The sequence below is a fragment of the Varanus komodoensis genome, unplaced genomic scaffold (assembly GCF_004798865.1).
Source record: "Varanus komodoensis strain SLA01 unplaced genomic scaffold, ASM479886v1 scaffold33, whole genome shotgun sequence".
In the NCBI taxonomy this organism is placed as follows: Eukaryota; Metazoa; Chordata; class Lepidosauria; order Squamata; family Varanidae; genus Varanus; species Varanus komodoensis.
Window position 1 is genome coordinate 9,492,968 of NW_025335817.1, and position 23,188 is coordinate 9,516,155.

At 47.4% G+C, this 23,188-nt stretch overlaps 1 protein-coding gene across 2 annotated transcripts; it reads right to left on the minus strand.

Moving 5' to 3' along the window:
• Nucleotides 1-19,912: 19,912 nt before the first annotated feature.
• Nucleotides 19,913-22,942, minus strand: TLNRD1 (talin rod domain containing 1). 2 transcript variants are annotated; one of them, XM_044439028.1, is made up of 2 exons: nucleotides 22,882-22,942; nucleotides 19,913-22,449 (listed from the first exon to the last, which is right to left on the minus strand). In XM_044439028.1, the coding sequence occupies exon 2, from the start codon at nucleotides 22,043-22,045 to the stop codon at nucleotides 20,981-20,983; it is 1,065 nt and encodes a 354-aa protein (XP_044294963.1). In that variant the 5' UTR covers nucleotides 22,046-22,449; nucleotides 22,882-22,942; the 3' UTR covers nucleotides 19,913-20,980. The 2 variants fall into 2 exon arrangements, with proteins under 2 accessions (XP_044294963.1, XP_044294965.1); XM_044439030.1 differs by having other exon boundaries at nucleotides 22,887-22,927.
• Between the last annotated feature and the right edge of the window lie 246 nt (nucleotides 22,943-23,188).

Here is a 23,188-nt window from a genome sequence, read left to right on the forward strand (position 1 = left end):
GCTTCACTTCCACAGCCATACACAGTGATCAGGAATATGACGGTGTGCGTGTTCTTGGCCTTGGTCTCCAGTCAAACATCCTTACACTTGACAATCTGTTCCAATTCCTTCATTGCTGCATTTCCAAGTCTCAGTCATCTTTCAATTTCTTGGCTGTAGTCTCCATTTGAATTGATGACTGAACCAAGGTATATAAAACGTTTCACCATTTCAGTTTCTTCATTGTTAACACTACAGTCCTGTTATACTTCTGTAGTCATGATTTTTGGATTCTGCTTTTGCATGTTCTTTCATCAGGAAATGCTTCAAGTCAATGCTGCTTTCTGTCAATAGTATGGGATTGTCCGTGCATCTTAAATTACTGATGCTTCTTCTTCCAGCTTTTGCTCACTACAGAAATGGAATCGTGCTAATGACATGGGGACAGTGAAGGGGCTTGAACTCCAAAGAAGGGGACAGTGGTGGGCCTCAAATGTCCACATGCTGATTTATTATGAAGAGATCAACTTTCCCCAACCAGCTGCCATCCAAATGCATTGGACTGGATTCCCATCAGGACTGGCCATCTTTTGGGGAGTGTGGCAGTTGTAGCCTCAAACATCAGGCCAGCACCACCTTGGGTGAAAGGTGCATGGATTAATGCAGAAATAATTGATCATAATTGCCTGTACAATAATTTACTGCAATTCATTATAGTGGGGAAGACAGTTCTTGTTATGTTCTTGATGTCCAGTCTTCTATCCAGGTGCTCACTGTGGATGGGCAACTTCAAAGTTGAAATAACCTTTCAGATTACAACGATCCTCATAGCCCATCTCTATTCTCCAAGGAGCTCTTGGGCACAACATTCTGCCTGGCCAATTATTGTCTGTAATAGGTTGTCCAGGATGTGGCAAAACAGGAGTGCCCTATCCTGGAATGATGCTGGAACCCCCTCGCCTTCAGTGCACAAGACTAATTACCTCTCCGTAATGCCTGTCTGGAGCTAGAGAGCACGTGGAAAGTGCGTCTCCTACTCTGTTCCTCCCCCATCAATGACCTTCTGGCATTGAAAAGGTCAGTCCTGGTGTATATGAAATTGAAAAATGGTTCTTCTAAAATGACTTTTTCTGGAGTGTCTTAATTTCTCAAAGGGGTACTAAGTTCTGAGAAGATTTTAGCAGAAGTGCTCCATGGACATACTTTTGGCTCTGCTCCAGCATTTATCCAGACACCCTTCTTTCTTACTTGGGGCTTCTCAGTTGTCATTTGCATTTGAAAAAAGGCATCTGCATGTTAATAGAGAGCTACAGATTTTCCAGGCTAATTATGGGTGGATTGGTGGAGAAGAGAGTGTGAAAGAGCTGACTGGTTAAGGCACAACCTCTGTAATGGTTGTATTATACTTGGAAATAGGATTGTTACATTTCTAGCCCTGCTTCTTTCCTCTTAGAAAGAGCTGGATGCATTCTTCTTCCTTACCATTTCATCCTCACAACAACCCTGTGAGGTCGGTTTCACTGAGAATCCATGACTGGTCCAAAGTCACCCAGTGAGCTTCATGGCCAAGTGGGAGCAAGAGGCCTCCTCTTCCAAGCCCTAGTCATGCTTCACGTGCCATGTCTGGGTCACTGTGGTTTATTCTGAATATGCACTCCTGTGTCCGGGCAATCGGGGGTTCTGGCATGTGGTGCAGACGTGGCCTTCATGGGTTACTTAAGGGTTATAGAGCCTGCTGCTGACTAGAAGGCATCGAGAGGATCTGTCGTTGGCTGCCAGTTCCATGGGGCTCTTACCTTTTGAATGAGGTGCCAGAGTGCCACAAGGAGCACTGCAGCAAGTTTGGAGCTCTTTGTTGCTGAGGCAGCTTCTGGAGGTAAGCGCTCTTCCCCCAGGGCTCCTGGGTGGTGCTCATGAGAGCCCAGGCAGATGCAATAGATTGCGGGAGTAAAAAATCCTGCAACTACAAGGGCTGCCATGCTGTCCTTGGCCAGCAGAGGGAGCCCTGAAGCTGCCTCGGATCCTTACAAAAGGCTTTGTACCTGGAAAAAGAAATAATTGCCTAGGCTAAAATCCACTCTTCTTTAGTAGCAGCAGCAGCAAAGCTGTTTTGTGAGCTGGATAAATTACAGTGATGAAGCAAACCTTTCATTGGTGTGCTTTTATCCTGCAAAATTTACTTTCCCTGCTCACATTGCACTAGGACTGACTGGTCACCTGCATCCCCAAATTCCTTGTCAGTGACCATTCCGCTGATTCCATGTCTGACTTTGGTGATTCCAGTGCTCACGGTCTTGTCTAGTCCAGTTTTAGAACTGTAAAAATAAGAAAGGTTTGTTGCAGCTTTGGTCTTTAGTGACAGCTGTACCAGGTCCAAGTGCTTTTTCAGCTTTGCTTATTTGGAGAGATGCAGTTCAGAACATAGCATCACTGAATTGCACAGAATGGCCTCTCTGAGCTCGTGGTTTGCTGAGCAAAGTATTTCTTCTAAATTTTCCTTTTCTTGCCACAGGGCTGCTGGTGGCTCATGAAATAATCTGCTCCTCTTCTATCTTCTTGAATCATGCCACATGTGGTTAGATTAAGCAAACCTTGCATGATCTTTGACAAGTAGTAGGGTCAGAGGAGATATTTATCCTTGATATAACCCACGATGACTGAATTTGCACATCCCGCGACCCTGATTGCCTTCAACAAGGGGCTGCGTATTCAGGATAGCAGCTGCATGGATCTGGCATGCACCATGCGTTTGTTTCGATTAAATTGCCATTGGTGAGCTGGCTGTGTTGTGTGAACCAGCCCTGTGCGGAGAGAGGGGATGTTAAATCAGCTGATTTCTCCCTCACTCGGACAGGCAGTTCGAGTTTGCTGAACAGTGCAAAACCCTGCAAAACCTATTTAGCAGAAGCAAAAACTGGAATTAGCATACCTGCTGTGAACAGAAATTCCTCAGCTCCCGGCAAAATGAGTAAATTAAATGAAAATGGCCTAATATGGCATATGTAGGTGGCCTGCCCAAGAGAATCACTATAAAATCATTGCATTTAATTAGACCTTAAAGAGGTTAACAACAGCACAAGAACATCTTAGTGGAATTGCCCAGGCCAGTTCCCGTCGTATCATGGGAGGAGTGCGAACTTCTTCGGTTAAGTGCTAACCTTGCTCTACTTCGGGGCACGCTGCCCTAGTTACGTGCACATGCGATGTTACTGCCAGCAAGACTCTGCACAAGACCTTTCGAAAGAGGATTATTCCGACCAGAATCCTGGTCAGATTTAAAGGACTGAACATGCTGCACTTCCTACACAAGTCACGGATGTGCTTCAGGAAAGATCCAGTGGGGCTTGGGGGAAAGGGGGAATTTGGCTCTGCTGGAGAAGCTGCCCAGCAAGTCAGGCATCTAAAAGGCCATCTACACATCAACACGTTTGAACATACTTGGGCACCTTTCATCAGCGTTACTGACCAAGAAAGAGATGGACCCCACTCTGCCCCAGCAACGCGTGGCAAGATACGGACGAACTTAATTTGTTCTAGGAGCTTTGGACAGTGGGATTCTCCAGAGGGCTGCCACATCTTCCCCTTTGCCTCAGGCAGCAAAATCGGTGCTAGTCCTGTACGCCGTTCCACTCGTCTTTAGATGGAGCACTAACCTGAAAACGCGGAAGCCAGACCTGGGGCACGTGGGGACCCTCCTGTGCAGGCTGCCTCTGCCCCAAGTCCTGCCCGGATGGTCCCACAGGCCAAAAGATCGCCCTGGGTGCAAGGAATGCCTCTTGCATGTGAGGCTTCCTCCAACGGGCTTCAGCCACGCCTTTTGCTGTTGAGCCAAGTCAGGCCTTGTAGACACAGGCGATCGGACCAGACAGTGTGCGAGAGAACTGGGGAGGGGGAGAGAGATCTCCTTGCGCATAGGGAGAAGCCATTATGTCACAGAAGGGATGGAAATGGAGCTGAACACGCATTCTTCCTTCCATCGGCAGGAAATGGGTGGAGACTTGCTTGAAATCATTACTCAGACTTTTTTTCTGCAAAGGAAACAGTTCCTGATAGCAGAAGCTATTGGTTTCCTGTTGTTAACAGGTTGTTTGTGGCAGGAAGGGTTTGGACACAGCCCAGAATATAAGGGAAGGACAAATATTTGTCACAGGGAGACCCTGGGAGTGTAAGGAGAAGGGACGCTTGCATGCGGACTGAAAAGCATATTCAGTTGCATGGAAATCTTTGATACAAAAGCAGTCTGACTGATAATCAATGGGACATTTTATCCCTGTGGGATCTGCAATGGGAGTGAAAGCGGGGTTGGGGGAATACATTGTGAAGTAGTATTGAGTGCATTCCAAACAAAACCGCCTGCAGAAAACCCACCCTGTTCTTTCGCAGCAGCCTCCCTATTCTGGTGGATTCCAGATGTGCTGAATGCTCATCAAATCTCCCCTAGATGGGAGTTGTAGTCCAACACCTCTAGAGAGCACCTGGTCAAGTCGTTTTAGAGTAGCAGAACCAAAGCTTAAAGAACAGGGACCAAAAATACCTGAACGTACAGCTTAAAGTCCTCACTTCCAGTAACTAAGCCTTAGAAGGTGCATTTGAGGCTTATAGAATGAAGGAAAGATCCGAAGAGCCAGGAAACTACCCTGCTTGATCTGGTTGAGGGGAAGGGGGCACCTAAGAAGCACTGAATTTGGCCCACAGATGTAAAGTTCCGCACCCCTCTTGTAAAGAATAGTGAAATAATACATGGAAAATATTTTGAACACGAATGTCAAGTATTCTTGTTATTTTATATTTGTTGTCTAAAATGAAATGTCGCTTAAGTGAAAAGCACCCTGCATGTATGAATATCAGGACTGAAACTCTTCAAGTCTGCATGTATACCCTCTGGGGTCTGCTTGAAGGGGGCAGAGGGGGCAGAGCTGACTGGCCCGTGTGGACAGTAAAATGACAATATAGCTGCAGAAGGGCTAATCCTCATTTGCAGACCTCCTCTGTGCACCAGGGTACCAGATTGTTGGCATCTTGTGTGCGCACAGGTGCTCTGCCTTTTGGGATACAAATGAACCGGATTGCCAAAGGAAAATCGGCTCTGCATATGGCTTCTTTTTTTATGAAACAAGAACTGTTTTTGGTCGACTCTGGATCAGGCATGCTGGGAGAGGGAGAAAAAGAGAGGGGTGAATCGTTTAAACGTTTTACTTGTCGTCAGAGTCACCAGCATTCCCACAAAACCTCACACAACACACTCAGATTCTTTTTTCAGCTCTGAGGAAGAAGCACCTGCAAGGATCCCAGTGGCAACTCACTTTTGGTATGCTTAAAGTGAAACTCTTTCCGTTTGGAGTCATCCAAGGACATGTCACTGTGTTTATTGTTTCTGCCTTTTGTAGAAAGTGCGTGCATTCTTGAACTTGATATCAATTTGAAATCTGGCCCTGGAATATGAAGGCTTTGCTGTTTTAATAATCACCGTTCATTTTTACATTTTACTGCTGAATTTAAAAACAAATGTTCAAGACCAGGCCAGGCAGAAAGCAGAGCAAGAGCTAGTGATACATGTCTGAGTGGTGTGCAGGAAGGGCTGGAAGGGACCTTGGAGGTCATCTAATCCAACTCCCTGCTTAAGCCTGGAATTCTACAGTTATGGCAGGACGAAAAGAAGGCTCTCTGACCTGTATTTAACTATTCCCAGCAAATAAGAGCCCTCTCTAGGCAGTCTGTTCCTCTGCTAAACAGCTTGTGCCATTTGAAGTTTATTTGCATTTAGCCAGATCCTGCTTCCCTGCATTGCTTCTAGTTCTGCCCACAGGGCCATGGAGAGCCAGCCTGTGCCATTTTCTTCCAGAGAGCCCTTGAGATAGCTTAAGAAAATGAAGCTGTGAGGGTTTCTCACGCCCATTCTTTTGCAGTAGAATGGTTCTTCTGTTCCCCAAAGTTTGGCTCCTGAAGCAGATAAATGGGAGGCAGAGAGACCAAATTGTGTGTGTAGGGACCAAGAGACTGACTTTTGTTCTGAAACAAATTTCTGGAATAAGCATGGCTCAGAGGCTCAGAGGCTCAGGTATCCTATGCGTGTTATGGCCACCCCTGAGCCAGCATTTTGCACCTGAGTCCAATTGGTGACTTTGGCATAACATTAAAAAAGAAAAAGATGTGGATCTCATACATCTTAAGTATTCTATTGATTAAAACCATTCAGCCGCACCTTTTCCATATGCATCTCAGACCGGAGCTTGCAAGCATTTATTATTATGAATCACATTAAATATCGCACTTTTTCCCCCTTTAGCAAGGTGGCTTACAAGGGTCTCCTCAACTCCATTTTTGTCCTCACTGGAACCCCAAGAGATAGGTTAGACAGGGAGGGATGGACTGGCCCAAAGCCACCCAGCGATGTCAGGGCTAAGCGAGGACTAGAGCACCGATCTCCCAGGACCGATCCCCAGTCCAGCTCTTCAGCCGCCACGCCACACGGGCATATGAGTGCTGGTTTACCCAGACGTATGTCCTGCTGTGTTCAGTGGTCATACTCGCAGAGAAGAGTGCCTTCGACGCTAGCTGCGAGTGGAGGGCAGGGCCAGGGGCACATGGGATGGAGCCAAAATACTAAACTCCTCCCAGTCCATTTCGCCTTAAAGCTCCTCCTGCCAGTAAGGAAACCTGCAGACAGCTTCTTGGAATGGGGAGGAACCGCACAGAAGCGGTTGCAGGAAGCAGGTCTGGCCCTCAGGGCATCTAAGAGGGCCAACTTTTCTCTGCCTTCGAGGTGCTGTACCTTGTGTCTAACAGCTATACTTCCTTTAGAGTAGTTGCAGGGGCCCTAATCCAAATATTTAAAGTGCCTCCCCATGCACCCAGTGTCTGAATTGTGGGTCCTGTGCTAACTCTAGAGTAAAAACGGCAGAGGTACTAGCCACACATTCCAAGTAATATGTGTCTTGGCCCAATATCCACCTTTCTAATATCCTAGCATTCGGGGCAGTATTCCAAGCCAGACTTTCATCCCAACATGGGCTATACGCTGTGCTCACTTCTGATCAGAGGCTAAAAACAAAACCCTCAAGCTTCTGAAAAATTAAATTACGCCTCAGGGAGAAGCAAACAGGGCCTTCCCTGTGGACACACCCAATCCTTCCTTAAATTAAACACACACTTGCTGTGCTCTCAGCAATTTGGAAACATTTCACTGCTGCTACTTATCTGTATTCCTACTTCATACTTGTTCCATTTATGACTCTTGAGACACATAGAATTGACTGTGCAGGATCAATTCTGGTGCTGCTAACTCTGTGAGCAGGCAAAGAAATCCAGAACCTCATCTCAAAACCATTGGAAAAGCTTCTAGTCATTCACCTTGCGGCTTCTGAAATCTCACAAGCTTTTCCCCCACATGTTTTGTAGCATACCTTGGCATCCATATAGACTAGAAACTTGCTTTTCGAAATGAAAATAGATATGAAACCTAGATTTGGAAGCAGAATGTGAAAGAGGAGGCTTTTGATGGTTTTCCTTTTTGAACAGTACATTTTCAGCAATCATGGGAGACACATGCATAGTCCTGAATGCAGCCACTGTGCATCCTTGCTGCCTTTAATGTGCAATACTTCAAAAATCCAAGACTCACTTGGAAAAATCAAAATAACCAGGACAGTAAAATCAGAATACAAGAGCAGCAGTTCCTGTCTCCCATTTTTTCCCCATTTGCCACACGGCAGGAAGAAAGTGGATAGGTTACCTGCTTCATCTCATGAAGCTGATTGGTGAGAGATGCAGGAAAGATGCAAGGAAGTATTTTTTTAATATACTGCATTGTGAAACTTTGAACTATGTTTCCAGAAGGAGTGGTGAAGACTTCCATCATGGACGACCTTAAAAAGGGATTGCACTAGTCCATGGAGGAGAAGCCATATGCTCCCTCCAGCACCAGACACAACTGCATGCACCAGCTGCCGTGGAGCATGGGTGGGAGGTGCTGCGGCTCGCAAATCCCTATGGGCTGGCCTCTGTGTGTACAGGACGTAGGCCCGGGTGGCCCTGGGGCCGGCCAAGCAGGGCTTCTCTCGCGCCATACCATTTCGTGTGACACAGCAGCATCTGGAGCGTTGCAGTCTCACTCAGCCCCCAACACACTCTGGGCATGTGCTCACAGCTATTCAGACAGGAAGAAAAGCCAGTTGGCAGTTGTGCTTGCAACTAATGAAAATATTCTAAAATGTGTCTAATTTTAGACCAGCTGCTTTATTTCAGAAGACTTGCATGCATGCATGGATGGCTTTCTGCTGGGAGTTCATTAACCATTCCCCCCATCCCACAAAGTAATATTTAAAAAAAGCAGGGGAAAGTGTTCACTGCTTAGTTCTTCTTAAACTAGCAGGGGCACAGAGCTGGCTTGATTCCAGGCGAGATTCCCAAGGCCACAAATTTTCTTTTAAAGGTGTCTTGCCAGCTCTTAAGAGACAGGAAGATTTTGACTGCAGCTGGACCAGACCTTAGCTGCAAATTGTGTTGTTCCCTCCACGGAGCTCTCCAGGCCAGAGTGCAAGGAAAATGGAATTTAAAAGCTGTTCCAAGCCACCGCCTGAGTGAAGAAGAAGAAGAAAAAAACCCTAACAGAGCACTCCAAAGAACAGCTTATCCCTAAGCGACATTTGCTGCACACAAAGAAATTTGTGCAGTAGCTGAACACATCTGTATATTGCCATGAGACAGATGGAAAACACTGGAAAAGAAAAACAGCATAGATGCAGCTCAACTTGACTCTGAGGATTTCCTTCATTAATCAGGAGGGACCAAATTCTGGCTCCTATGCCATGAAAACAAAACCCGTTGATGCGTGCACGCGCGTGCACGGGGAGGGGGGCAGAAACGGCTTGAGAAGGGTTCAAACCATGACTTCAGCAGGAAATTAGTGGGAAGGGGAAGGGCGTGGTGTCTGACAGGCCCACAAACACACTTACTTCTAGGAAAAAACGTCCTCTCCAAACTTTGGGCAAGATGCAGCAATTTTCAACGCAGCCTCGTCGCAATGCTAAAAAGGCTGAGGCAGGCGAGCTCCACTTTATGCGGCAGCTGAGGCTGCAGGAGGGGCGTGTGGGGGAACCACAGCCCCCCGATCGCTGCTTCACAGCAAAGTGGCACTGGGAAGAATGGGGTGATTTGCAAGCAGACAGTAGCTGCTGAGGCAGGGCAGAGACCAGCCCCACATCTGTTCCCCACAGGCCTGGCTGGCAATGGGTTATGTTTTTCTTAGTCTATTTGTCACGAAGAGGAGGAGGGTATTTTTACAAGTGATTGCAGCTGGGGCATGAACTCCCCACATGGTACAACACCCCTGTTCCCAAATCACTCCGAACATAGCAATTAAATTGGGGGGGAGGGATTTTCCATTGATTTGGGATGATGTGGGGCAAGGTACATTTCAACTGAAGATTACATTTGAGGCTGATTGGTAAAGAAATCAATTGGTTCGCTTGTGATTTTTTTAAAAAAATCCTTGCACTTATGTACTTGTATATACAGATATAAATCAAGATAAAGAAATATTATACAGATTTGCAAATAACAGGTGCATATATTATGCAGATTTCCTTTGGTCCTGGGTCCCAAATTTTTTAAGAAAAGTGGCACTTCATTTACTAACATTAAGATTTATAACCTGCCTTTCTTCTCCAAACAGAGATTTCTGAAGCCACTACTGTAATTTTAATCTACCTCAAACAAAAAATAAAGCATTGATCCCCACTTCCCAGCAGGAAAAAAAATCCATGTTGAGCCGCAGCAAAACATCAACAAGTCTTCCTTAGAGGGAACCCACTGAAACTTAACTTAGTCATAACAGACATGGTCTCTATTGAGTCAATTGGTCTATTTAGATTCAGCCTAAACCTGAATCCAGTCCCAGGGAAGTAATAAACAGGGAACCATACCATGTTTGTTCTCAAATGCAGGCAAAACAAGCAAATGTTTGCGGCAACAGGCAGGCAGGCAAAGTGCAGGATTCAGACAATGGCAGACCCGGACCGCCCGTGGCAGGCTGTTCCGAGGAGGAGCGCGGCAGCAGCGACTTCGAGAACGCTCGCATTGCATGCACATTTCCACTGCATCTCCTTCCCCAAATCAGCCGCAGAATGTTGATTATGCAACATCCACGGGACAGGGAAGAAAGCTGGAAGTGGAAAACAAGCACTTCTTGCTTCTGCCCACTGATTCCCCTGCCTGACCTCTTCCTCCTGGAAAGAAGCACCCATCTGAGTTAATTATGTCCAAGCCTTGCTCTTCAGATATGCAGTATGCTTGGTTCAGTTCCTCTGCTGGTAACACATCTTGTCCTTAAGAGAAAGGCTGCATGGAGGTTACAACTATGCTGCATTCATTCAAAAATTGGGATAGGCACAAAATTTAGCATATTGCTTACATTTTGTTACTGTTATCTTAAAAAGATACCAAGTTCCTAGTCCTTATAGCAGCAAAGTGACTTGAAAGTGAGTGAAGCAGTTTCTTGATGAAGTCTCAGCAGCCAGTGCTGGAGCTTTTCATGCCAGGGGGCTGAGGCATCAGAGTCCTGCGTAAAATTAATAGGGAAGTGTTTGGGCAAGTTCTAAGTTCAGATTGTAATTTTCTCCTCACTCCATCCCCCAGGAGCATTTCCACTGATAAGCTGCTGTGTCCATTTCTACTAATCTACAGGCCTGGTCGGGCCATTTCAAGAATCTGCCCTAAGGACTAATTGCATGGGACTCCACACATACAAGGGCCCTTTCCCCTCCCCAGGACTAGCCGCTTGAACTCTGGTCCTGGATAAAGGCCATAAACTCTAACAGTGACAAGGGCCCTTTGCCTTGCTTCTCTTTCCTTCTCCCTAACCCTCTCCTACTGCCCCTTGCCCAAGCTCTTGTGAGCTGGGCTTCCTCTCGACACATTCAAAGCCATGGTCCTTCCTTGCTAAATGTTCTTTATTGGCTAAACCATTTTCCAAAAGCACAGACACTCAGAATGAATCTCTGAGCATGCACAGAGCAGTTAATTGAACTGGAGTATTCCCCCTTCTCATGGGCCACATCCCTGTGGGAGGGGCCCTCTGAAAACCAGCACATCTCCTTCCTGCATGCGGATCCTTGACTGGGCAGCCCTTCTCTGCTGACATCCTATCATGGGGTCAAGACCCATGCCCACCTTGGCTCTCTCCGGGAAAATCCCAATCCAAGTCTGCTCCTGCCAAATGCACATATTCCCAGAGGCTGCCTGCCCACCTGGAAGCACCTCCGCTTCTCTCATCTCAGCATCTGGTGCTGGTCCCCATCTTCCTCTCAAGTCCAGCCAGGTGGCCTTGAAAATGTGCACGGAGAGCAACTGTCTTTCTCACTCCCAACCACAACATGTTATGGGTGCTCTCCTATATAACTTCAGATAGCAAAAATGGCCCACAATTCCTAGCATTCCCCCAGTCAAGCTACATAAACTGTCAAGCTGCTTTTTTGTCTAGATGTGCTGAGGTTTGTTGTTCCCTAAATCTGCACTTTCCAACTTGATACCCTTCGGATGTCTTGTCTGGACCACAGGATCCCCAACCACTGGCTGTGCTGACTGGGTCTTATGAGAGCTGAAGGCTGAAATATTTGGAGGGCAGCAGCTTGAAGAGGGTTACATGACATCAAACAAAAAGACGAACGAACGGTTATCTCCATATTTAGTGGCTTAAACAAGCTGCATCAGAGATGGGCAGATGGTCAACCAGGGGCTGGTGATTCATTGAACCCAGACTTCCCGGCCTTTCATGTGGCCCGTTCCAAATTTGCCAAAGAGCAGAGACGTACACTGCTCTTACTAAATTTTGTATATTTGAGCCAAGATGCAAATACTAACCATGTGGCTTGTTAACAAAACTTTAAGATTTAAAGTTAGATTTTGGAGTTTTAACATGGTTGCAAGTGTGTCACAAACAAGTATAGTGGCCTAGAGCAAAGCAGCCACCGTACTGAATTTCTGTCCCCATACTGTCCTGACACACAGGCAGTCTGTGTGTGATTATGGGGTGCAGATTGCTAGGGCTATCGAGCAGTGAGCTTTGGCATAACTAAGGATGCCCCCCATGCCAATTGACCACAAAAGAAAGCCCCACTAAAGCCAGTGCGCCTTCTAGCAGGTTAAACATGTATCGGATTGTTGCTAGTTGGTTTTTCATAGGGCAAAGAGGAAAACTATCCACAGCACCAAAGCTCCTTTCCCCCTTTTCAGCTTTTAGAGGTGTGGGCACCTACCAGCATCTGCACGCTTTGCAACCGAACAGGACTGGAGCTTGCCTCCTTTGACCTTTAAATGAAAGCATCACTTTTAAGAGTTTGGTACTTCATGCCCAGTACTTCTTCCCAGCCACAGCATTAACACGACTCTCCTTATGGAAGCTGTATCGGATCCTTGCATCAGCATTGTTAAAAAAAGCAAAGTCTGCGTCACTAAAGGTCATTAATATCCAAAGCATGAATACAACATGCATAAGACTACGAGCCTGCGAACTTTCACCTTGGGGTTATACCCAAGTGAGCACAGAGGAATTTCCTTCTTCGCCAAAGCACCACATGCACTAGGAAGATGGCTGCCTTCGCGGTACATAATTGCAGGCTGATTTGCCTCATTCCAACATGAGTTAATCATGAAATGGTTTGCGGCATACTGGCGATGCCACACCTGCTCCTTCCCACGCGCTGGCACAAGCAAGGAAGCAATTCAGAACTGGTGCCTGGTCGGTTGCTTTCTTCACAAGCCTGCCTCAAAAACCAGTGTTTGCCCTGCATTGCATCAATGCTTCTAAAGAAATTGTTTGCCCTGAACAAAAATGACCATGAATTACACCAAATGAGGTCTTCTACTTTTTAAAAATTCACGTTTGCTCTTCCACTTTTTATGCTGCAATCCTGTCCTCACTTTCCAGGTAACAAATCCCACTGAACCCAACAGGACTGCCTTCTGAGCAAAGATGCCTAAGATGGCACTGTAAACCGAATAGCCGAAGTTGCACTTTGACAAGCTAGACCAGGGCTAAGCAACCTACAGCCTGCACGCTCGTCTCAAAAGTCATCTGCAAGAGCAATCTCCCCTCTCCCAGAGCTGTTGTAGAATTGAGAGTAGGGGAGACCCTGCCCATTTTGGGGTCTGGACTGCCCACGGTACATGTCCCCCAGGAGATCACCTCTGAAAGGGCCCAGTCCTCAACAGGAAAGACGGCACTCCGCCCCTGAGCTACACCAGGTGTCAACCTGGAGTGATGCTGCTTGCATTAGTTCCACACAGAAATTAAAATGTAAGTTTTTTCAAACTGAATTCCCCTTTGTTTGCCAAGCAAAGTTTCAGAGCTGAACAAAGAATTTAAAAGGTCACTTTCATTTTCTGTTTGAGGTAGCCAAGGCAACAGCAAACCCATTCTCTTGCATAATTTAAAATAAACATTAACCCTCCCTTACACCCCAAAATCCTATTACTGAACTACAAAATACAGTCACTGTTAAATTGCACTGGTAGATTGATCATTTCCCATGTTCCTAGGAAACTTTCAAAAAATCCAGTAGAAACCTGCACAGGGTGAGGTCAGGCTGACATACCTAGGTATCAGCGGAACTGAAGCACTGAAGATTAAATGACCTTGGGAAATTCCAGGTTACCTCATGAATCTCAAAACCAAGATCAATCAAAGTGACAGCAAGTGCTGAAATGGGTGCCATGCCTGGAGGTCCGCTTCGTCTCCCAAGAGAGCTTGAGCAGAGTGGCCACTCCAGGCCAGGCTCTTTTCAGTCAGCCTTTAACAACTGGCCATGAAGCAAGGCCCGAGCTCCTGTTGCCTGGGTGGTGCTGTAATTTCCCTTGCATCACACAAAGTTATACGCAGAGCAAGAAATGATACACAGTTTAGACAGAGTTTTACCACCCTGATGAAAAACTTACTTCATGCAATATTACAACCCACCATCTAGAGGTGGGTGTGGGTTGTCACTGAACTGTGGGTTATCCTGTTGTCCAAACCCAGCTGCACTAACAAGCCATAGTTTGTTAAACATGAACAACCCATGAAAAGAACCCATAGTTTACTGTTAAGGTGTGAACTGTGGGTTGTTCATCACGGTTTATTATCCAAGCAGGCTTGAGGTAACGCAGCTACCCACATTTCAACAGCCACCCAGTTGTCTGAATCCAGCATTGTGGTGCAGTGGCTAGGGTTGTGGTTGTAGTGGTAGGGTAGAGTGGCCGGCACTCAGGAGATTCAGGTCCTAGCCCACACTCAGGCATGAAGCTCACTAGATGGCTCTGCACCAGTCACTGACTCTCAACCTAATCTACCTCACAAGGTTGTTGTGAAGATAAAATGGAAGAGGATCGTGTGTGCTGTCTTGAGCTCCTTGGATTCATTTAGTCAATAAATAGCAATAATTTAGTCGATCCAAGTAAGCATGCAAATGATTGCGCTGCAAGGCTCCAATCCTAAGCACATTGACTAGGGAGGGGTAACCACTGAACTCAATCAAATCAACATGCTAATGGAAGTGCTATGCAAGCATTTTAATCCAATGACTTTAAGTGGACTCCAGTTTTGTTTGTACAAAAATCAGAGTTCTCTTGCTCTGCCTTTATCTTAAACGGCTACCAAGCCTGCAATCCTAAGCCTATTTAAGCCTCTTTGCACAGAAATTGCTTGAGCAATAAGCATGGGATTGCACCGCATGGCTGTGGGTCCATGCAGAGTTAAGCTGCAATCCTATTCAGGTGTCCCAGGAACTCAGTGGGACTCTGTTCTAAGCAGACATATCCAGGTTCGCACTTGCCTTTTCAAGTTCAGCATATTGGCTTCAGTATGTTTCAGCTCGAGTAACAAAAAATCTGGATGTTCAACTATCAGGATTGAACAATGTGTGGTTAATTCTTTAGCACTTTGGGAAGAGGGAAGATGAAAAACGCAACCGCAAAATATGTAACCTCAAGGAATATAAAATAAATATAATTTTTAAAGTCGAACAGTGCAATTAGCAGAACTGCTAAACAAGCAGCCTTTCTAAGAGTCCAAGCACTCGAAAAAGAAGGAAAGAAAAGAGAGGGGAGAGAAAGAAGACCAAACTGGAGATCCTACAACCAATGCTAACATAAAAAGGAAATTGCAGAGTGACAAGTTCCAATGAGCTGGCGAGAAGCCAGGACATTGAAAAGCAACTGCTCTCCCTCCCTGCCTAAATATAGCCTCATATACCATAGCATATGGTATGGCAAAACAAAGTCATCCATCAATGCACAGCATTGCTTAGGCAGCCGATATTCTTATTAGCAGCTCAGGACTAGTAAAGGAGCAGGCCTGCCAAAGCGCGAGTCCGAGAGGTGCTCTGAGATCTCAGCAGAATGATGCATCGCAAAAGAACACAGGCCGGCACACAGAGTGCAGACCCGTTTGCTGCTCATCCACTACGTCGGTTCCCAGTCGCTTGCTGCACTTTGCCTCTTGCCATCAATGCAAACACGCAGGGGACAAAGCCGGGTGGCACGGCGCACACGTGTGCCCCCTCCGTCATTTTTGTGGCCATTACCGCTCTGCCAAATTTTGTGGGCAGCATCACGAAGAGGCACCCCCTGACCCTGGACTCACTGGCATTGTTCGCCCCGATGTCATGGTGTCCATCTGGATCCCTGGAAAACCCATTGGACATGCAGTTCCAACCCAAGCGTGGCACAGCAATGCGTTCAGAGCTCCACCTCAGCCTTGACGTTTCTGGGTGGGGGAGTCATCTCAGGCACATTGCTAGCTCTCAACCAGTCATGAGGGTAAAAGGGGACAGCCGGCTGCAGAGAAGCTGCTGAAGGGAAGGGTAGAGGCAGTCCTATGCTCATTTCAGACCATTAAGAGTCCCCCCCCGTAGTAAACTTGGGGTGTGGATGCCAAGCAGCCTGGAAGCAAGCTGGTGTCACCTACCATTAAGGAACTCCAGGATGTGTGATGACTATGACCAGTGATGATGCTGTGCAACATGACAAATCGTGCTCATCTTCCATGAACCCACACTTTATTCCTTATTTGGCAAAAAAGACACAGGGCCAAGAACACCTGGTCCTGACATTCCATCTTCCACATCTGGATTTGGGCCTGAATGACTCAGAGGAAACTTTTCTTCCATATAGTCCAAGCAAGAAGTCAACAAGAGATAGCTTTTATATAGAGGGAGGGAGGAAAGTGTGGGGAAGACAAAGTGAAAGAAACAAAGAAAAAAAATCAGACATAGATGGGAGACCATTCAGAATTTGCCCCTGCATTGTAAGAGTGAGGCTGGAAGGCCCTGGATTGAAACAGTTGTTCTATTGAACTGAGAATGGGATTAACGACAGTAAAGCTGACTTAATCCCAGATGAAACCAGCCTTCTCGGAGCTGTAATACATTTAAAAAGGGATATAAATAGATTAAATAAGTGATAAAGCCAGCCCTGAGGTCTCTTTCAGTATAGGGTTACCACATTTTAAAAAAATGGACAGAGGCTATTCTACGCCAATTAAAATAGCTACCTCAGGCAAAAATTCTGCAAGTATAGCATTTGCGCAGACAGAGATAGAGCAGTGGAACATGCTTTACCTGGCTGGGGGGTTTGCTCATTATTCATCTGTTGAACCCATCAATGCTAAAATACTTCCTCATAAAGTTTCCACCTGTCCTTCCAAAAATACACTTACTAGTGTGTTTTCTAAGGAGATGAATTTGTGTGATTCATCTTGCATGAGAAGGCAAGACTCCCTGGAGGAGGTAATGCCAGGAAGTTGAAGGCAAAAGACGACAACCAAACTGTCAAAAGCGCTTAAATCATCCCGGCAAAAGGCTCCACACAGGTGTAGCACCCATAATGCGTGATGCACGGAGACCATGATGAAGGACGGCTTCCATAAAGGAAGTCACAACCTTGTATTACAATATCTGTCAAGGACAAGGCATTTTGGGATGCATTCATTCAAAGGGTCCTTGAGGCTGAGCCAACCCAATAAGCGGCAGGTGTAGCTGTTTGGAGCAGCTCAATTCTTAGGGCTCCAGACTTGTTGGGCAGCCCTTCAACTAGAAATATGATTCCCTTCTTCAAATCTTGAGACAACTTCCACAAATGGTACGTATCTTGTTGATTTGGACCATTGCCATAATGCTGATTTCAACCCACCCTTACTGACCTGGACAGCTCAGATGTTTTTAGACTATACCATCCGCCTCCTACAGCCACTGGCCATGCTTGCTGGAGATGATGGGAGTTGGAATCCAACAGTATCTGTGGCCCTCAAGTTGGAAAAGGCAGATTGAGATGAAGGGGCCACAGCTTCCCAAGTTCCCGGGTTCAAAGGCTGGCACCTCTAGTTTTAAAATGATCCAGTAGCCCGGGACTCCCATCATAGTATCCAGTTCAGCTACGCTGGCTATAGCTGACAAGGCCAGAAGTTCTAGAGGATCATCTGTTGTCCACCTGTGCAGAAAAAGGTGATGGCAAAGGCCTCTGTTGGAGATCGTGGAGAGCCAGGATCCCACCAACAGCCTAGAGATAAAATGGCGACCAACTGGACAGACCAAATGAGGACCATTGTAGCCAATGGAAACACACCTCCAACCTAGCTGTTCTAAACTACTTTTAGAATGCAACATGAGCCCTGCCTTGACAACAAACAACTTTCTAGGTCAGTCTTCACACCAATGGCACTGCTGGCTGGGGATAATGGGAAGTGTAGTGCAACACATCGGATGTGAGCTGGGTTGAAGGCAGTGCTCCATTTTCTGTCCCGCTTCAGTGGTTTAAAACACTGGGATGTCAGGGCAACATGGCAGCAAGCTCCTGCCATCACAGTCTACCACACCGTTCCTGCAGAGGCAAACCAGAACCCTGGAGTAAGCTCACAAGTGGGATGCCACAGCCGCCTTCCTCACTCACAGCTGCTCCTCAGTGACTAGCATTTTTCACAGGCACGGCACCTTTGACCCTGCAGCCCTCAGGACTAGTTGCCCTCAACTATTAGTTTCACCTTGGGAGGCTGCAGTCTCTTCCCACATTAGAGGCATTCAAGATGCAAAATGGACAGCCCACCAAGAAAGATGGTTTAACTCACTGTCTTACACTGCACAGGGGGTGGACCTGATGTCCCTCTGGCCCTTTCCCATCCTGCTATTCTACAATTCCACAAACTGCCCCCCTCAAATCCCCTTGCAAACCCACCCCTAGCTAGGAGCCATTACCACATCTTGCAGAATTGAGTCATCATTTAGCTTTATGCTATTCCCTTCACATAAGTACCTCTTTGCCACACTACTCTTGACGATCCCAGATTCAGAAGAAAGTGCTGTGGAATATTCTAGAGTATGAGTGCAATTCAGGTTGGGAAATTCCTGGTTCATAGGACCTTTGAGAGCCATGCCTTAGAATTTCACCAACACTTCTCTGAATGAGACTTGGGAGCAACAGAAAAGCTGTTTTAGATAAGTTTGTCCAACGCCTTTCCTTGGAGAACTTTTTGTCTCCTTTCCTTGGAGAACTTTTGTTCAGTTGTACTGGAAACCATGCCCACTTCCCAGAACAGTTCCAAAATCATGGCCTTAGAGCAAGGAACATGTGGCCCTCCAGATAGTACTGCTATTTGATGATAATTCCTATCATCCTTCACCACTGGCTATGCGAAGCAAGGCTGACAGGAACTGCAGTCCAACACACTCTGGAGGGCAACACATTCTCCACACACCCTAGACTAGTCCAGTAAGGAGTGAACCAAAGCACATATTTTAGAAGAACGATCCTTGGAAGGGCAGACAATGCTCTGAGTGAAAAGCAAACCAACATCACACTTGCTCAAAGCAAGCCGATCCCCAATGTCAAGATGGAGCAAAGTTTGCATGATATTCCAAAAGCAATACAAGGCAGAGCCATGAGAAGAGGGCAGAAAGCAGTTTCCCTCGGCCTGGTGCCCACATACCATAGCTTCTCTCATTCCCAGGCACTACGGATTGTGGGAGTCGTAATCCAAGACATGCAGGCACCAGCTTGAGGAAGGCCGGTGCAACACAAAGCGCATCCCTTAAACAATCCAAAATGCTCTCTAGAATGTCACATGAAAGCTCTGGAATATGTTCTGCAGCTCCCTCCTATGCAGGTTTACTCAAGAGTAATTCCAGTTATAAATTGCCACATTTCTCAACCAGCCCATTTTAACTTCACAGCAACCCTGTGAGGCAGGGTTACCCGCTTAGCCAGTTACCTCAGCGGCGCACAGCACATCCTTAGGCCACTCTCCCCAAAAGCAAGCCTCCATGGTTCCGTGGGTCTTCCTCCTAGCTGAGTGAGTACTGGCTGCTGCCCTAGAAGCTTATGTTTGATACAGCAAAATTAAAATAGCTTTTATTTTTAGAAGGCAAACCGAAACATACTTTTGAGGGAGTGAGCCCCCCTGAAAACAGTGGTTGGAAATGCTGATGAGGAAGGGCTGGAGCCAAAGAAAGGAAGGCATGGCTACCTAGGGGTCCCTAAAAGCCAGATCAGGACCCCAGGAAAGCTGGATTTGACCCTGGGCCAAAGGTTTCCCAACCCAGTACTAAGGAGTAATCCCTGCTGAAGGTAGATGGACATACAACTGAGTAGATATACATAGGATTCTGCTGCATGACCTCTTTGTATCACTCAGATTAAACTCTGCCCATTTCAAATCCCCCCCAAAAAACCCTTCCCATTTTCTCCAATACAACTTTTAAAAGAAAGATGCCACTAAACTGAACAGGGCAGTGGGTGAGAAGCCAGAAGAAAATGTATTTCTGAAAACAGATTCAAAGATCCAATCATCCTGTCTACAGAAGGCTCAGTCTAAACAATGCTTCCATCTGTACCACCCATTCCCTGGGGAACAAGGCATGCAGTCCATAACACGGGCACTGCTATTTCAGTAGAGATTGACAGAAGAGCGTCTGAGAAACAGCATTTTAATAGATGAAATAAATACTCCAGTACATGCAAGATTAAAAAAAATCTGACACTGAAAAAATAATTAAAAAACCCAAATCACTTTCTTGTTATAGTGTAATTTCAACCACATCCTCCCTGTTTTATCACACTCACAGTAGCTTTTCCCCCAGTTTGGAACTCTAATCCAACCCCCACTCGAGACAGCAAAATGCACTTCTAACCTAACATCTGATTCAAAAAGTAATCATGTGAAACAAACAGAAAAATAGCTACATCCATCACTGAAGTTTTCTTTCAGACCATGTGAAAACTGAGGTAACTGGGTTTTTTTTCCTCTTCCTCCACAACTGAACAGTAAAATTTAGAAAGGGGCTTCTGGAAGACCCAAAACCAAAACAAGACAAAATAATCCCCATGTTAAAACTGCACCCAGCACATTTAAGGCTCTCTTTAAAAAACAGCAACTAAGTTGTCTGTTTCTATAATCTCCTTTTTTAAACTGCTGTTGAAAGCATCTGCTTAAATGTAGGTCTTGTCTCTAAAGTGAAAACACACTTCAACTTAGATGCTGCCTTGTAAATAACCCCCCAAAAGTTACTATAACCTGAAAAAAATTTACTAGCCTGAAATGGGCTAGACAGGGAGGGACAGAAAGTTCAATTCAAGCTGCTTGGTTTCTAGGGGATACAGAGCGGCAAAAAAGCCCGTCAGCCCGTGTCCACCTGCTTGCTCCCTCGGCCTGCACAGAACCCCAGGGGCTCCTTTCATGTAATCCTCAGCTGCCCAAGATGCCCAGGCTAACAACTGCATGGCTCCTTTATCCTTTTCCTTCCCATAGTATCTCTGCCCCTTCCCAACATGCCAGCCATTCCGTGTGGATTTTTTCTACATAGGTAACAAGGCATAGCGTGGCTGTTTTACCATACATCCCACAAATAAATTTAAAATAATCAAACGATTGGGCCAATCTACACAAATTCTTTGGTATACAAAAACATGGGGCAGGAGAGGGGACCTAGTATGTTTCTGTTAGCAGTGCCCATGCTATCTAAACTGGGGGAAACAAAGATTAATTCACAGAATTTGAGTTCGCTGGCAGTAAAGTCCGGGGCGAGGCTCTTTCTCTTAGTGCCTGAGATAACAGGTTGCAGCCATCCGAAACAGCGCAAGCAGAGTTCCTCAATCTTTCCCTGTATTCAGTCATCTTGGAGCTACTTTCGGAGTGTTGGGCTATATCCCTGAGGCATTGGGTGAGGAGTACGCATGCTGAGACAACACTCATGGCGCCCCCCAAAATGGCAGTCTGCACGGCTTTGCCCTCTGGATTGATGGCGGCTGCTCTGCCCAAAAACTGAGGCTCAGTGGCAAAGCCCACCAGAGCACAGACAGACTGCACCAAGGGCCCACTGAACAAGACACAGCGGTTGCGAGTCAGCTCGCTGGGTGAACTCTTGACTTCCTTGACACAGGCCAAGAGAGCCGAGGCGCTGGTACTCATGCACTTGACACTGAGCTTGAACTGCTCCTTGGCAAACTTATCCTTGGATTTCTCACTGGCCAGGACGCACGCATCTGTCAGGAATTTCAAATTCTTGGACATATTCTGGGAAACCTCCAGTAGGAGCTGAGGACTCATCTCAGCCAGCGGGGTGGCTTTCAAGACTCCACAGCCATGCTCCACCTCCTGCTTGCACCGGGTCACTTTGTAGCGATCCACCAAGCCGGGCAAAGCTGGCTGAGCCCCTGGGATCTCCACTGCAGCCAGATAAGCAGCATGGGCAGAGCATTCCGTTAAGGAGACCACCAGGTCCCCCATCTCCACCAGGATGTCCCCCACCTCGGCAAAGCGTCCCATGTTAAGCTGGCTTTGGACATCATGGGTCAAGATGGACAGGCCTTTGGTCCGGGCAATGATGGTGTCCCTGCACTTCTCGAAGGACTCCCCGAAGACAGACAGGCTCTCCGTGTTGACCGGCCGGCTCTCGCTGGACAGCAGGAGCAAATCTGCCACCAGTTGCATCTTGATCTTGCAGTGGTCGCAGATGGAGACGAGCTTCTTCCTCTGCAACGCACCGCTGCTGCAGCTGGGGGTGGACAACTCGCTAGTGGACTTGCCAGAGCTGCCGCTAGCCATCGCGCTGGGGGAGCACACGCATGCCTCTTGGGACCCCACTGCCGCCGCCGCCGCCGCCACTTCCACTCCGGCTACCTGCCAAGGAGTCCCCGCTGAGCCCGGCAGGATCTCTCTGCCTTTTCCGCACCATCATTCCATCAATCTCCCGAGTAAAAGTAAAGTCTGGGAACACTGGCAGGACAGAGGAGGAAGCCGGAGGAAGGGTGGTGAATTCCAAACTGGGCAGGGGAGCGCCAGGGGCCCACTCCACTCGCTCAGTGAAACAAAGCGAAGCCAACGACGCCTTGGCACAAGTTAGACCTCCCGCTGCCGCTGGCTTTGGGGAAGATCTGATCCTCTGATCCTTGCTGGCATGATCAACGCGCTGGTCGGTGCTGCCATTCGCAGAGAGTTGATGGATGGTTCTTTAAAGAAAGGCCAAGGAAGAAACAAGATGCATTTTAGTCATTCTAATAACAATAACAATATTTTTTAAAGTTTCCTGCTGGACAAATGCAGAGGCGCGTTTCAAATTCAGAGAGAGGTAGGGAGAAAACTAGAGAGGCAACGATCCCGTTCCTGGTCCGCTCCTTTCCAAGCCGAGCTGTCCTCGCGAGCCGGAAAGAGGCGAGCCGCCGCCACCGGTTCCTTTAAAAAAGCTCCCGAGAAGCAGGCGGGCATCTCTCGCTCGCTCCTTCCTCTCCCCGCTGCTATCAGGAAGAACAGCAGAGGGTGTGGTCCGGCTAAGCCCTGGCTTGGAAGCTGGCCGCGCGCGAGAAGAGCGTTCCTTTGATTTGCTGGGATCGCCACAGAAGGGCGCGCGGGGAGGCGGGGGAGGGAGAAGCGGCTTTACGCACCTCACCTCCGGAGCAAGAGAGGACACGGCGGAGGGCGAGGCGTGCGGGGATGCGCCCTCCCAATCCGGCGGCGGGAGGCGGCGGGCAGGTTTCTCCGGGGGCTGCCTGCTTGTCCGCTCGCTCGCTCGCATGCCCCGATCACGCCGCCCGGCGGGCTTGCCTGTCTCCGGGAGGACTCATCTCCGGCGGCGGCCTCTCCAGGGCGTGGGCGCCCGCGGTCGGCGCGTGCGAGCGCAACTTCAGACACTCCCAGCGGCCGGGGCGGCGGGGGGCGGCCGAGGCGGCTGCACCGCGTCGCCCTCGCAGA